The 15,154-nt window shown below is 39.2% G+C and overlaps 3 protein-coding genes and 1 long non-coding RNA gene across 4 annotated transcripts in view; 2 read left to right on the top strand and 2 right to left on the bottom strand.

Annotated features, from left to right (window-relative positions):
- The window catches only part of LOC149106716 (sulfotransferase 1B1-like), an 11,844-nt gene extending 9,098 nt beyond the window's left edge, over window positions 1–2,746 (top strand). The window contains exon 4 of the mRNA XM_089298695.1: window positions 606–2,746. Coding sequence (XP_089154821.1) covers window positions 606–884 — 279 coding nt within the window. The 3' untranslated portion in view covers window positions 885–2,746. The remainder of the gene's footprint in view (window positions 1–605) is intronic.
- Window positions 2,747–3,497: 751 nt separating this feature from the next.
- Window positions 3,498–4,192, bottom strand: LOC149106715 (uncharacterized). The gene has a single exon (XM_089298697.1). It carries the CDS (start codon window positions 4,111–4,113, stop codon window positions 3,697–3,699), a length of 417 nt encoding a protein of 138 aa, XP_089154823.1. The 5' UTR covers window positions 4,114–4,192; the 3' UTR covers window positions 3,498–3,696.
- Window positions 4,193–8,215: 4,023 nt separating this feature from the next.
- On the bottom strand, window positions 8,216–8,671 carry LOC149106714 (uncharacterized). The gene is made up of 2 exons (XR_016210046.1): window positions 8,640–8,671; window positions 8,216–8,322 (listed from the first exon to the last, which is right to left on the bottom strand). It is a non-coding gene; the product is annotated as an uncharacterized LOC149106714 (long non-coding RNA).
- Window positions 8,672–9,691: 1,020 nt separating this feature from the next.
- Window positions 9,692–13,646, top strand: LOC149106713 (amine sulfotransferase-like). Its single transcript, XM_089297379.1, has 5 exons — window positions 9,692–9,872; window positions 10,793–10,827; window positions 12,355–12,411; window positions 12,549–12,704; window positions 13,279–13,646. Exons 1-5 carry the CDS (start codon window positions 9,692–9,694, stop codon window positions 13,549–13,551), a joined length of 702 nt encoding a protein of 233 aa, XP_089153505.1. The 3' UTR covers window positions 13,552–13,646.
- The last annotated feature ends 1,508 nt before the right edge of the window (window positions 13,647–15,154 follow it).

Raw genomic sequence — 15,154 nt, 5'->3', positions numbered from 1 at the left:
TCACAGAAAACTTTAAGAGAATTATACCTGAACACGCAATAATTTAATTTGCTTTATGAATAAGATAGGCTAATCAAATTTTTACTCGTTTAAATTTAATACATAAGATACTACTGAAAACATTGGATCACGTATGAAAGTTTATAGAAAGATTCTAGGTATTAATTACACACTAGGCAAATAGCAATAACATTTGTCGAGTGCAAAAATTATTTATCACTTGCCTTCCTGTTCATTAGGAAATCGTGATTGAGATATGTGAGATTCCAAATAGTTTTAAAAGGATTAGATGATTTTTATTGATCTTTAGAAACGATTTTCTTCGGATAGTCTTCGGCGAAACCTAAAAAGCATTCAAAACGGGGCGACCAGATCTCGTACAAATAACTTGGGGACCTGAAACGTCTCTGAATGTAGGCTTGCTATTGTTTTCTTCGCCAACAAAATATTTCGTCCGGAGGCTTCGGTCATCGGCGATCGAGATATGTTCCACCCAAACCAATAAAATCCGTATCTTCTCACCACTAAGTAATATGTTTTGTAAATAATGTACTTTATTTGATGTAACCGGGAAAAAAAGGAAATAATGATTCTCTCTCCACCAGGATCTACTTTCCCATGTCCGAATGATCGCCAACTTCCTCAACAAGCCGCTGTCAGATGATCTCATCTGCCGCATTGCTGAACAGTGCACTTTCAGTGGAATGAAGAAAAATGAAGCAAGCTACTCATTACCAACCAAAGACGGCGAGTCTTCGATGCTTCGGAAGGGCGTGGTCGGAGACTGGAAGAATTACTTCACTCCAGAACTGAATGAAAGATTTGAGAATGAGGTGTTAGCAAAATTGAAAGGAACTGGGTTACAGTTTGATTTTGAGATATAGAGGACATTCAATTGTGTGCAATGATATGTGGAAAGCAAATGAATACATGTGCGGTACTAAATTAAGCGGACACCCATTAAACAACTCGGATGTGAAAGCCTTGAACAACGTAGATTATTTTCCTATTTGACCATGTTGTACAAGGTTCAGCAAGACTTGATGGACACCTTGCTTCCTCCTGAGGTGTGCCTACTGGACAGGGTTTCTTGGCTTCCAAATGTACTCCCTCTCGTCATATTCAGTGCAATTGTAACCCATATAAATTTTCCTTTTATCCTATGTAATTTACCTTTCCAGCGTAATTTATCTAAATCAACAGTATAATCATGCCAGCTATCAAATCCCTGGGTATAACTTCATTTTTCTACCGTCAAACCTCTGTAATTCGGACATCCAATGAGTTGATTCGAGTGTCCGTATTATGCGGGTGGCAGTACTATAGAGGCAAAGACTGTAAGAATTCTGGCTATGCTGGGAGTTAACGAACTGTCTCTTAAATATAGAGAACTCGAGGTGTCCGTATGCAGAAGCTCAACTGTATTTATTCATTTAAATTTTTTTACTTAATCTATTTCTCATAGCTTATCCAAGGGGTAAGCGCAGAAACAAGACAGTCTCTATGCTTTTTCCATGTTTTGTTTTATTTATTTCTTGTTTTTGCAGGTGAATGAATAGCTTTTAAAAACCTTGCTTATTTTGTATCTTGATCTTGAAGGCGCAGCTGAATTTCATATGAATATGACTCGTTTTGACATAGAGGCAAAAGGCAACTCGGAAATGGCCTTTTAAAGTTACAAGAGACTGTAAATTTTTGACAGAAGTGTAAGTAAGTGAAGTTTCACTGGAATCCGTTGCAAACTCATAAAAATATGGGATCCCTAACTTGCCAATTCTTTTAAAGAAATGTATGCCAGTGCGCAACGCTTGTCCCTAGGCATACATTTCTTTGTAAGTTTAATTTGGAGTCCCATATTTTTTATGAGTTTCCAACGAATTCGTTTGAAATTTCGTAGACTTCGAGAAGATAAATTGAACTATGGAGATGATTATTTCTTTATTTGAAAAATACGAAAAATTGTGTAAAAAGGTGTAAAAAGGTTATTAGACTTGTGAAGTGCACAGATCACTATCATGACAAGAATTTATTTGTTGCCTTTTTAGTTTCAGATTTTTATGAAACTCGAAGGCAGATAATGACATAATTAGTTGCATGCAATACGTCAGCCATTGTTTACGTTTTAACAAGAGCAAAACAAATAAAAATAACATCACCTTGGGTCTAATCACAGCGTCTTTTGACCATGCGGACAAAGAGGTCACCAGACCAAAGACCAAATATTTGCATAAGTTCAAAACAAGCTTGGCATACTTGAAGTACGTGCTAGAATGTTTAAGACATAACTGTGTTAAACCGCAAAGGCCCCGTCCATAGCCCTCCACACTACGCCGAAGAAATTTGAAAACTCAATGGTTTTCCTACTGTTAGGCCTACCGTCCATACCAATCCGTCACGAAAATGAATTTCGAAAACTCTCTTCACTGAACCGGAGGAATTTGAAAACGCCAGCTTTGCCTATTAGTTTGAAATGGAAACGTTTTGAAAACGGAGCTTTTCGAAAACGATGTCACTAAGATGATCATGTGATTTCCCTTTCCACGATTGCCGGCTCAAACTCAAATCCAAAATGACCGGTGATTGTTGGTTTTCAATTTTATCCAGCGTTGTGTGGACGGAAAACATTTGATGCGTTTTCAGCATGAAAACGCCCTTTTCGAATTTCTCCGGCGTATATATAGTGTAGACGGGGTCAAAGATGCAAACATTAAAATAGGTGAATAAAGATTGTTAGAATTTACTTCAACGATGCTTTTTTCAAAGCTTCTTACGATACACTTCAGTACCTTTATTGCGCTCTCACAATAAAATGTCAAGGTACATTAATCAATTCATGTACGCCCCTGGCATATATTTCTTTGCTAAAATTGGAAGGTTTGGGGTCCCATATTTTCACGAGTTCACAGATTTTTATGAAACTTCGCATATTTACTAAATTTGGCATGATAAATTGATCTATCGTGTACTTTTTACTTCAGCTGAATGTCACCGTTTACGATTTCAGATGTTTGCAGGTGAACCATGTCATTAAGAATGACAAGAAATTTACGTCTGAAAATAGCGCTTTACAGGCCATTAACATACTCTTATTAGTCAAAGAGAATCCAGAATTTCGTGCTGGCGCACGGTATTTGAATATTCAATTACCATAAAGTCACGAGCATGATGCTTAACCTTGAATTCATACCTCAACGTTGAAGAAGCCTGGTCTTACTTATATAGGGCTTATGTTTTTTTTAATGCTTATTGCAGAAGTCATACTATTTCGATACTTGAATATAAAATTACCCTAATCTGCTCGCTCGTATCGTAAAAGCCAATTTGGGTGTTAGCTATTAGTTGCAGTGAGTGCCATAAAGCTGGCCTCAGGGTCATTTGCCCTCCTATATCCAAGTTTCTAAACTAGGGCTGTCCGTTAAGGGAGCTATGTAACAAGTCTCCTTCAATATTTTAGGGTTCATCTCTCTTGTTGCAGATCAGACAAGACTGAAAACGCATTTGGAGCCGCTAAATTGGCGTACTTTAATAAGCCTTCATCTTAGGACAAACATCTCATTATCTGTAAACAAACCTAGTTATTCATAACCTTAATTGTGGTCTGAAAACATTTCCCTGTAAATCGATTTGTAGTTGCGTGCTACCTACTAATAGTCAAAGGCATTGTTCCAACAAAGTCAAGAAAGGCATTCAGTTCAACTAGGTTCTGTAACCGATGACGAACACACTGCTCCAATCCTGACTGGCTGCAAGTTTCCCTGCAATGTGGTTGTTCTCGCTTTTCGAGCATTTGGAGTGACACAACTTCACTGTCATTGACTTGTCGGGCGACATTGGAACCCACAGGTTAGCGGAGTTGACAATGTTGACGCCTTGGCCAGTGGCTACGTTCATATACTGCTTAAACACTTTGTCGCCGTCGTTTGTGTAAATGGCGTAGTAGCCTCGCTGAACTGACTCGCCTTCTCCGATGGAAGTGATAAATGTGTAAACGAGGACCTCTTTGGCGTCGCGTGGAACCTGATTGCCTTGAAGAAGATTGTACACTTTCTCTTCTTGGTCGAAAGCTGGCAGATTGCCCAAATAAACTTCCACTGGAGTCCATGCAGCACTCATGATGTTTTCGTCAGAGAAAAGCTTCCACGGAACTTTCTCTATGCAGTTCTAGTTTACTTGTGCCAAAGCCAAACGGCGTAAAGAGTACTTCGTATATATGAAAAGGCTACTCCCAAACTGTCACAATGACACCCAATGGGGTTCCATCCACGTGGTTTTTAATTAAAGGAAAGGGGTGGGCTTAGCGGACATCATATCAACAGTTTAAACCAAGTAAATATATTTCTCAAACAAAGCTACCAGACAATGACGACAACTTGATATTCTTTCCGGATGGGAAGATTTATCATCGGTTGCGAAACACTGTTAAGCGTAACATTTTTAACAGCAAAGTATATTGAAACGGCAACCGCTGCTTAATAAACATGCTCGTAGGAGGCATTTAAATAACATTTTATAACTTCTATGGACTACTGCTCCTATAACTGACCCTAAATTATAAAGTGCTTGCTTGTTTTGAATCTACGTACGCAATTCGTACTATGCAAATATGTCTGGTTAGCCAAAAATTGACTATTGTCCTTAAGTAGGGAGCGAGGTAGCGTGCCTGAGTGGTTAGGGCTCCGAACTTGAAGTCCGGAGGTCGCGGGTTCAAGTCCCCCTCTGACCAATTAGCTGGAGCTGTTTCTCGGAAAACCCTAGTTCAACTCCTCGGTCATGCTTGTAAATAACCAACTGGTCCACCTCCAGCCAGTTGGGATTTTTAAGCCTATCATGTTTAGTTGATATGTTTGTTTCTTTCAGTTTAATAGCATGCCTTTGTATTAGTTAGATGGCTGAGCTAAGTGCTTTTACTACTATAACAGTAGTAACAGTTTGGGAGTACATTTCAACAATTTTTTTTAAGTAACCAGAAATATCCTATGAATGGCGTACGCATTCTAAATAACATAGACAAGGGCACTAAATTTAACTTGTAAGAGTGTGTCCAGAGACAGAGACAAAGAAATGGCTTTTGTGTACACGTTTTAGTTGATGTTCATGAAACGGCCACAAATCGCAAAGTTCTATGTGAATAGTACGCCAGCGCAGAAAAAAATATTGAAGGTCCTAAACATTTTCTGGCTTTTTTGAGAACTTTATTGATTGCTCTCACTATCCAATTAAAGGCTATTCACAACACTACGAAATATGCACCTTAGTTAAGATGAAGCCACGGAGAGAGATCAAATTGCCCTTTTGAAATGAGTATCTGGATCTGCGCTTTTAGACGATAGTTGTAAAACATGATCCAGTGGATTTCATGTTCACATGGCTTTTCTTGTTGTAGAAATACTAAACCAAAGACGCTAAGTAAATATGCATAAATTAGTGCCAAATGGCCATTTTTGCAGGGGAACCTCTTAACTTGAAGGGGATAAAATATTTTGACTTACTTTTTTGCCTTTTTTTTGTTCATTCACCAAACCCAACATTTGTGCCAAGTTTGAACGAAATCGATGATTTGAACTGTTTAACCTCCTGCCTGGTTCTGCCTGGTTTTCTCGTGGACACACTCTTAAAACGCTTAGATATAGATGATTAAAATCATCTTCATGCATGTTTGGTTTAATCGATTTTCTTCTGGCCGTTTCACTCCCAGTGCTAGAAGTGTTTAACATGTAACTTGTTATGCAAAATCAATAGATTACAGACAGCACACAGGTAATGAGAAAAGACAAACATATCAGAGGGTGTCATTTTGACTACACCAAGTTCGTTGAACTAATTTATAAGGAAATTTATCATATGGCTACCTCCGTAAGCGGGCAAGATGAATCAAATCCTGCGCTGTTATTGGCTACCCGAGCGGGCAAGATGGAGCTATCTTGCCCGCACGGGACTACCCGCCGTGTGCCGCGAGAAAAATTTCCCCGAAAGCCGTATAATAAATCCTTTATTGACCAAGCTAGTTCGGTCAAAACGGCTTGTTATTGGCCTCGTTCTTTTTTTTTTTTTTGCGTGTTTGTGGACCTCGACTCCGTCTCGGTCCTTAAACAGGCAAAAAAAGAACTTTGGCCAATATCCAGCCATCTTGACCTCACACTTGGTCAATAACCCATATGCATGTGGTACGCGCAGCTTGAAGTGCGAATTATGAATCTGATTGTCTTGCGTAGATACGTACTCCGTGGACTGTTTTTTTTTTTTTTTTTTTTTTTTTGTAGCTTTAGTGTAAGTTTAATTCTAATTGTTGTAATTGTACGAGCAAATTAAAAAACAAAGAGAATCTGATCTTGGGAGTTAAACACGTGTTGTTTCTTAAGGTTTCCGAATACTTTTGTTGTTGTCCTTTTTGCCTGATCGATCCCTGGCTTTATGAGAGCCCCTCCATAACAATAACATATTTTGAACAATATTTTGTCAGGTTAACATTTCTTAAAATTAATTAGATCATTGTGGCTTTAGAGGATGCAGCCAGGCGTAGAAAGCAGATTACGCTGAACTAAGTATTCTTGTGAATATTCTTAGATTATAGGAACGCAAAGTGGACTATGCGACACAACGTCATATTTAGGGTCTGTCCTATCATGACTTTGATGCATGAGTTGAAGTAATTTTGAAGCCAGACTGCAGGCAATAAAGACTGATATAACACATGCATGACTCCCTGCTAATTATTTGTGTGCAGTTATTCAAGTGTTTTATTTGAGCTAGACCGAACGTTTTAGTTCGAAATACAGCGATGTTTGTCGTGACGTCACGAGCTCTGTCACGATCGCCGTGGTTTGCAAAAAGTGATGATATTAACAAGAGAATTATACATGTCAGTGTTCTTTGATCAACGCTCTCTTTACTTCTCTGCGAATTTTCGTGCTAGAACTTGCATGGTCAAGTACGCAATCAAAATCAAGATCAAATAAAATCAAGACTTTATTTATCCACGGTAAAGATTAAAGCTATAACCTTATTGGGCCGTGCACTAAAATAAGAGAAAAAAAAAATTAAATACGGTAACCTACTATATATTATTCCGGCAGCCGAGAACAATGTTAAGAGATTTTCGACGGAAAGCATTATTTAAACCTCTTGAGTGTATTTTATATTTCTTTAATTGGAAATGCCAAGCGATTTGTTAACTTATTTTGGTTGTCTAGTTGACGAATTAACGGACCTTGAGCTCCGGTAATTCGAGCTTGCCTACTTTAAAAATTTTTGGCCAGCTTGAAACTCCAAAAATATTGCAGAACATGAAGGGAAAGATTCGTCCAAATGTTCTTAGAGTACTTGATGTTTATTGGAAACTGACTAAATGTCTGGAAGGGGAAATTGTCGTTACTGGTTATTTTGGCCCCGACTTATCGTTTAATAGAAAGCGAGTAACGATGTGAAACTGCTTCCGCGGAGGTCCGCACAAAAGAGAAGAGGAGACCGGTGATTGTACCAGCAAGAACTCATTCTCGTCCCCAGAGCCCACGATCCTTCTGGCCCGCGGCAGGGATCGAGAGCTCTGGGCTGGTATACACCGGAAGTCCGCGATTCACGGACTTCGCGTCAAATCTGGCAAATCTGATTGGCTGAGAATACGAAACGAATACTCTGCGCATGCTCAGAAAATCGGGTCCGGCCAGAGCTCTCGATCCCTGCCGCAGGCCAGAAGGATCGTGTGCTCTGGGGACGAGAATGGCAAGACCTCTGATTACAAAAAGCACCATGTATGATCTGAAAGGGCAAGAAATATGGCTAAAGACATCAGTTCTACACTGTTGGAAACTAAACTTTTGACAGCACTGGCTTTTCGGGCGGGCGACTCTCAAAATGCATTCGCCCGGTGTAATTTTCACCTAGTTGATAGAGGGGAATCTAAAAACTATGCTCAGAAAGATGCCTTCCCTTCCCCCCCCCCCCCTCCCCCCTCACGCCTCTCACAAAAATCTCCGCAATGGTTCACAGAGTTTAATATAGTACACGAATTTGTTAATTCAAGGAGATATAATCTGTTTTTCCTCGTTACGTTTCTTCGAAGAGTATGAAGTAGTCAATTCACGGAATCAATGTGCGTCAGAACAGAGCTGCATCGAGTATTGTCACCGATGACCTTTAGTAAGTAACTTTATTTACATACATACATACATACATACATACATACATACATACATACATACATACATACATACATACATACATACATACATCCTTTATTATCTTTCCCCATGGGGGCTTTTCGAAGACAATATGGTACAATACTACAATTAAATACTAATATACTAAAATTAATAATATTACATTCTAATTTAGACAAGGGAGGCGCGTTGGCCTCATGGTTAGTGCGCTCGTCTGCGGATCGAGCGGTCCGGGTTTGAGCCCTGGCCGAGGACATTGTGTCGTGTTCTTGGGGAAGACACTTTACTCTCACAGTGCCTCTCTCTACCCAGGTGTATAAATGGGTACCGGCGAACTTAATGCTGGGGTTAATCCTGCGATGGACTAGCATCCAATCCAGGGGGGAGTAGAAATACTCCTAGTCGCTTCATGCTACAGAAACCGGGATAAGCTCCGGCCTGATGGGCCACTTGGCTCGTATGCAGACTTTACCTTACCTTTACCTAATTTAGATAATCACGAATTTAAAAACTCCACAATTAATTTACGTTTCAATGCTTTTTTAACCAGGGTAGCCCACTCAGCAACGAGGCTGGTATCCATAGGGGCCTTGAGGAATAAAGATATGTACAATTTATAAGATCTAAAAAGCTATACCTATACTGAGCTATACTGAACTTTATATACTTATTTTTATTTGACAAATAAAGAAGCCTAAGCCGTGTATTACACTGTGATTAAACACGACGGGCATTTGAAAACACGAGGGAAATGTAGAAAACACGAGCCTCAGGCGAGTGTTTTTTACATTTCTCGAGTGTTCTCAAATGTCCAGAGGAGAAACAACAAAGTACACAGATCGACAAACTGGCGCAGTTTAATACCACTTAAGTGCTACATGCCTCGTCTTCAAAACTTTCTGCTGCTTCGCGGAGACCTCCATCACAAATTTCTACGAAGAAAACGTTTTTTTCGCTTTCTCTAACAAAAATGTCGACTAATAAAACATGCTTTTTCGATGTTTTATACTCTGACAAAACATGGGTTTTTGACCAATCAGAGCGCGCGCAGGGTCCTTTCTATATTATAAAGTCAAATAAGCCATAGTAGATCTCCTACTTCTTGACTAGCTCGACTAACTCATTGACTTCCATTGCTGAAATCGGCGCTGAACTAGAAAAGAAATTTGTGCAGCTTGTATATTCGACTGTCTTGTTTAAAATGTCAGGCAGATTGTTTGCGATAAGCTACCTGAAAAAAGGAGCTCTGATGCATTTCATTTTAGTTACTTGCAAAAATATTGCAATGATGCACTGCTGATGCAAATAGCGAGAGTTTGGGTTAGGAAAACGAGAAGGAAAAGAAAAAGAAAAAAAGGCATAAAAAAGAAAATTAAAGAAAGAACGAAAGAAAAAAAAATATGAAAAAGAGATCCCGATCCCGGCCCAGATTCCGACCCCGAGTACGCGTTTTACTGACAACTCACAAAGTTACACGTATTGGCGTATCCTGCTCTCATCTCGCGTTAAACTTACGGCTGTGCTTGCGGTAAATCATGACAAGTTTTCCAGTCTTTCAAATAGCAGAAGGTCAATGGATATCTCAAAAATTAAATGACGTTTTGGGTTTGAAAATACCTGCTCACTTTGCTCCCGATGCTCAGTTGCTTTGCGACTTTATCACGAATTTTCAGACGAGACCGGATGACGTTTTCGTGGTGACATATCCCAAACCAGGTAAGTTGGATAACTCAGGAAGCGTTCGAATTGAAATTATCATGTCTTTTGAAATTGTATTAGAGATGATTTGGTTTTATCAACTGGGTTGATAATGTGAATTGGCCACCGTAAAGCTTTCGAATCTCTTTACAATGGCCAATTCACATTATCAACCCAGTTGATAAAACCAAATTATCTTGTTATACTCCCCACCGACGCAACACCACAATTTCTTTAGAAACTTACCCCTTCTATGTATTAGAGATGACCGGGTAAGTTTAAAAGATGGAAACAAAACTGTTCCAAGGCATTGGCTATTACATTTAATAGTTTAATAGCTTATACCAACCTTGCATTTTAGGACAATACGCGTGATGAACAGAAACTTTGTTTTCGTGTCATAAACCTGTATACCTAATTGACGGCGAACTCTGCCTTTCGGTTAGGTACACACAGGCGCATTATACTGTGGCTAAATAAATGCAGCGTAGCCATATTCCTGGCCAAATACCGCGTAATTACGTACTGATATCTGCTTTAACTTTATATTTCATTGCTTTCATCACCTTTACAACTAAGATGACATTGTTTTAACTTACATCTAAACCGAATGAATTGCTTGAATTTATAGATTCCTCATTAGAAACATGGTCAGTCCTAACTTACAGATTTACTCAATCATTTAATAACCTTAAAATGAGAAAGATAATTAATATTATTATTGTCATTCTAGAAATTACTTATACATGTATCTCGACGTTGTGTTACTTACACTCGCGTGAGTCACAAGGAGTTCGATTCAGAATAGACATTTAATATCACAGTCTGGACAGTTTATGAATAGCAAAGATAAGCCGACGGGGCAAATGATTGCATTGACCAAATTTGAGGGACGTATCTGCGTCCACTGAGTGGCGTTTACATTTGTGTTTTTCAAGGGTACGGCGCTTATTCAAGGGCGGCGCTCGTTGTAGTATGTTTGCCGTCACATGCGGTCGGCGTTTTTTCGGGAAGGGCGCTTTTTCCAGTGTTTTCTTTTTGGCTGCCTTCGGGTTAAACATAATCCCAACAACTTTCAATTCCTGGCCGGTGAATATTAATTGCTTTTGTCACAAGGAGGTTTCGTTACTCTCACGTAACGTGTATTTTTTTTTTGTTTAGTGTCGTAATCGAAACGAAATGTGATTGACATCTGATCTTGGAAAATTACTTCGCACATGCATGTTCATCGAGTTAGAGTCTAAAAATATAGAATCTAGTCACGTCTAGGAAAATCTCATTCGTTCCAAAGGTTTGGAATTGGATTTATTATTTCATTATTCATCTTTTTCAAAATCCAGACGTAACTGATCGATTATCAACGACATCAGTGAGTAATCGATGGGTAATAATTGAGTAATCAACTGATTTTCCGACATTTTTCGTTATTATGAGTGAGGCCCCGATCAAACACCCGGGGTGGGTGGACTCCCATGTAAAAAAGAACGGGGTGCTCGTTGTATCTTTTGGGGGGGTTATAAAGCGCCGTCTTAGTACCTCTTAGGGTGTTCTGCCTCAAAAGGTGCACAGCAGGAACTTTTTTGGTGCTTTTTAGGGTATTGAGCTGAAAAAATATGACAGGAGATAGTGTGTTGTTTTAGAATTGGTACCTCTTAGGGGTGAAAAAAAAAATTCAAACCACACCCACAAAACAGGATCTTAGTACCTCTTAGGAGTTCTTTTCAAAATTTCACCCCTGTCCTTTTCATGTGGGATTCCCCTCCCCGGGTAAAACTTCGTACTTTACATGTGTCGAATCTAATAATTAGATTCGGCACTTAGCTTGTAGAGTTCGACGTTTGAAGCAATTAGGTTCGAGAGATTTGTATTTGGGTTGACCTGCCCTTCTACTCTACCGGACTTGTCGAATAGTACGGAAAAAGATCGACTTCAGTTCATACGTCAAACGTTTTAATGTGCCGAAACTAATGCATACATTACAATTAATTTTTACCCAGAGTCCTGCACGTTTCCTAGTTTTGTCAAGCGCACACAACTCGTTTTGATCTTTTGGAACAAAATGGCGGAATGAGCGGAAGATATGCGTTCCTCTTGCTTCGAAAGCATGAAATATACTTGGTTGAAGTGTATGAACCACTTCTGTATGCGGTGTTAAGTTCCGTATTTGAAAATGATGAGAGTGTAGCGGGTTGGAAAACCTGCGTTGCATTGCCGCTGATCTGCCGATCGCTGGCATCTGCTGCAGTTCGCACCTAATTTTGGCGCTAATTCGCGGTTTCTGATTTTAAGAGTTTCATTAGACATGAGAAATGTAAAAGGTATACCGATTTTGACACTCTAGTGTTTGGGTCATTGGGCAGCTTTTCGGGCAAGTAGGTCACCACCTCATACTCAACTCAGTTTAAGTCAATCTAAAGACCGACTTTTGTAACTTTAAAATAGTCAATGTTGCTTGGTAATTTAATTTGTATTAGACTTAATTTAACATTCTTTCTTTTAGGGACAACATGGGCTCAAGAAATTGTCTGGTAGATATTTCATGAAGGACAAGGCAAAAGTACCGATTTTAGAGAACGGGTGTCATTCCTAGAATGGGCGACTAGTCCACCTGCTGAGCACGCTATCCAGGAATACTCAAGCCAGCATAAAAATAATTACTTAAGAGTAGCCGCCAATGAATACATGTTCTGAGAGGTTTCATTTCTGATTTCTGCATTGCATTGGTTTTCAATGAATCTTATTTTGCTACATACAGTTAGTAGGAACCTCTGGACTGACCATGTCCTAGACTGGTGGAAGCACAAAGATGATCCAAATGTCTTGTTTCTTAAATACGAAGATTTACATAAGGTTTGTTGGAGTGATGTCTGTATTTTCCCCTTTTCCGAACTCTTAGTTTACTCAGAAAAAAAAGGGCTTTCACGCACACTTTTTGCCACTTTCTTTTTTTGGGGGGGGAGGGGGGGGGGGGGGTGGGCGGAAGACTCACATACACCGAGGATGGGGTGCTCCTCGTACCTTTTAGAGCTTAAAAATTCGGTTTTGGTATCTCTAAAGGTGTTCAGCCCCGAGAGGTCCATAGCCGGAGCTTTTGGGGTACCTTTTAAAGTACTGAGGCGAAAAAAATATATATATATGTGTTGTTTTAGAATTGATACCTCTTGGGAGTTTAAAAGATCTTCAAAAATGTTCTTAAGTAGGTCAATCGACTTTCGTTCAAATAATTTGGGGATCATCTGAAGAATCTTAGAATGTAGGTTTATTATTTTTTTTTTCGTAAACAAAATATTTAGTTTGAAAGCTTCAGTCATGGGAGATATTTCCCACTCAAACCTTTGAAGCCCGTATCTTCTCACTTTTTCGTAAGAGAATGTACTTTTTGATGTAACCAGGGAAGATCGAAAAATTATTCTCTCTCCACCAGGATCTACTTTCCAATTTCCGAGTGATCGCCAACTTCCTCAACGAGCCGTTGTCAGATGATCTCATAAGCCGCATTGCTGAACAGTGCACTTTCAGTGTAATGAAGAAAAATTCTGAAAGGTTCTCAACCAAAGATGGCGGGATTTCGATACTTCGGAAGGGCGTGGTCCGAGACTGGAAGAATTACTTCACTCCAGAACTGAATGAGAGATTTAAGAACGAAGTGTTGGCAAAATTGGAAGGAACTGGATTAGAGTTTGATTTTGAGATATAGTAGACTTTACTAGAGGTCAATAATGAGTGGAAAGAAAGATAACTACTACTATATTAATGTATCTTGCTCTTCAAACTTAAATACAACATATACATAATTCACTTGGGTGCCGCTTTGGCTGAGCTCTGTTTGCTGGGGAATAAATCTCAACACTCCACTCTCAGAAGTGGGATATATTGACCACAGGTGGGGCCGTTTATTTTGATAGCAAGCTTAGAAAGTTTAAATTACAAACATACCAAGGTATTAGCCCGGCAGTGACGGAGAAACCACCAGCTAATGTAGAAAATAGAGAAAGTGGGGTGTGGAGGGAGGGAAAATTCCCTTCACTTGCTGAGAATGCTGCGCAAAAGAGAGGGTGGACCACATTTAGCGATTTCTATATCCCCGATGACAGAAACTAACCCAACCAAGTGCTGGGTCTAGTTACGTCACAAGCCACCTAAAATCATTTATTTTGGTAAAATAAACTCCCTTCAGCGGACAGCTTTTAGTTTAAACGCTCGAGCGTCATTTAGTTACCTCTATAACGGAGCCCTGTTCAGCGGACACCTTTATTTAGCAGAAGCAGAGACCTAATTGCTAAATTTTCGTTGAAAACCGGACTCTTTTCTAAATTTACATGCATGTATTGGATCACGTCCTTGAAATAGTCCAGCATAAATTTAAGTAGCTAGATTTGCTCCTATGATGACTCAAACAACTCGGATGGAAAAGCCTTGAACAACGTAGATTATTTTGGCAATTGACCATAATGTCTTTTTATCCTCTATATGTAACATAAGGAACAATTTTTGGAAGTTCTGTTCTTTTTCTATATTCTTACTCTTTAGGATTTTATTCATTTGTCCGCTCTAAGGTAGCTCATAAGGTTCAGAGAAAATATAACGAAAGTCAGTCTTAAGAGTATTGAAACTAGTGATCCCAATACTGAACTGAACTCCCTTTTTTTTGGTTTATCATAAAATTCTAAGCAAACTTAATCAGTAAGTAATCGAATCACAGCAGTTTGAGGTTAGGACTGCAACAATTAGAGGCTAAAGGGTTCTCGTTGATCTTTTGCCTTGATTGAATTTTCCCTTTTTCCGTCAGTAGATGTAAGTTCCGATTGATGTTTATTTGTTTTGTTTTTTTACCTGCAAGTCCTTTTCTTAATAGATTTTGAACTTATTCAGCAAACCTAATTTACACAGTGATTTTACAATAACAACTATGTACGCGTCATTGGTCATTATTAAATATTTGATCACGAACTTGAGAGAGTGTCCTGACGAACTTTGGGCATAACAGTCTTCACATCCTTAAGGGAGGGGACTCCTATATAAAAAGGGCCGGGGTGTTCGTCTTCATACACTTCAGGAGTTAAAACGCAGCTTTGGTACCTCTTAGGATTTTAATCCTCAAAAGATCCACAGCGGAGGCATTAGCGGTACTTTTTAGGGTATTGAGCCGAAAAAAATATTACTTAAGATAACGTCTTGTTTTAGAATTGGTACCTCTTAGGGGTGAAGAACATTTCAAGCCACGTCACAAAACTGGATGTTGGTACCTCTTAGGGATTCTTTTCAAACTTTTCGACAAAGCCCCCCCGTCCTTTTTATAT

This window comes from Orbicella faveolata, unplaced genomic scaffold (assembly GCF_042242905.1).
Source record: "Orbicella faveolata isolate gen_17 unplaced genomic scaffold, um_ofav_v1 contig_3, whole genome shotgun sequence".
Taxonomy (NCBI): domain Eukaryota; kingdom Metazoa; phylum Cnidaria; class Anthozoa; order Scleractinia; family Merulinidae; genus Orbicella; species Orbicella faveolata.
Note: the sequence above shows the minus strand (reverse complement) of the source record. Positions and strands in the feature narration are given on the sequence as shown.

What these genes read in the sequence shown, in the direction of transcription:
- LOC149106713 (XM_089297379.1), top strand. Translation starts at nt 9,692, where the DNA reads ATGACAAGTTTTCCAGTCTTTCAAATAGCAGAAGGTCAATGGATATCT. An exon ending in GGTGACATATCCCAAACCAG is followed by an intron (nt 9,873 to 10,792) that starts GTAAGTTGGATA and finishes GTGTTTTTCAAG; the next exon opens with GGTACGGCGCTTATTCAAGG. An exon ending in TCATGAAGGACAAGGCAAAA is followed by an intron (nt 12,412 to 12,548) that starts GTACCGATTTTA and finishes ATGTTCTGAGAG; the next exon opens with GTTTCATTTCTGATTTCTGC.
- LOC149106715 (XM_089298697.1), bottom strand. Translation starts at nt 4,113, where the DNA reads ATGAGTGCTGCATGGACTCCAGTGGAAGTTTATTTGGGCAATCTGCCA.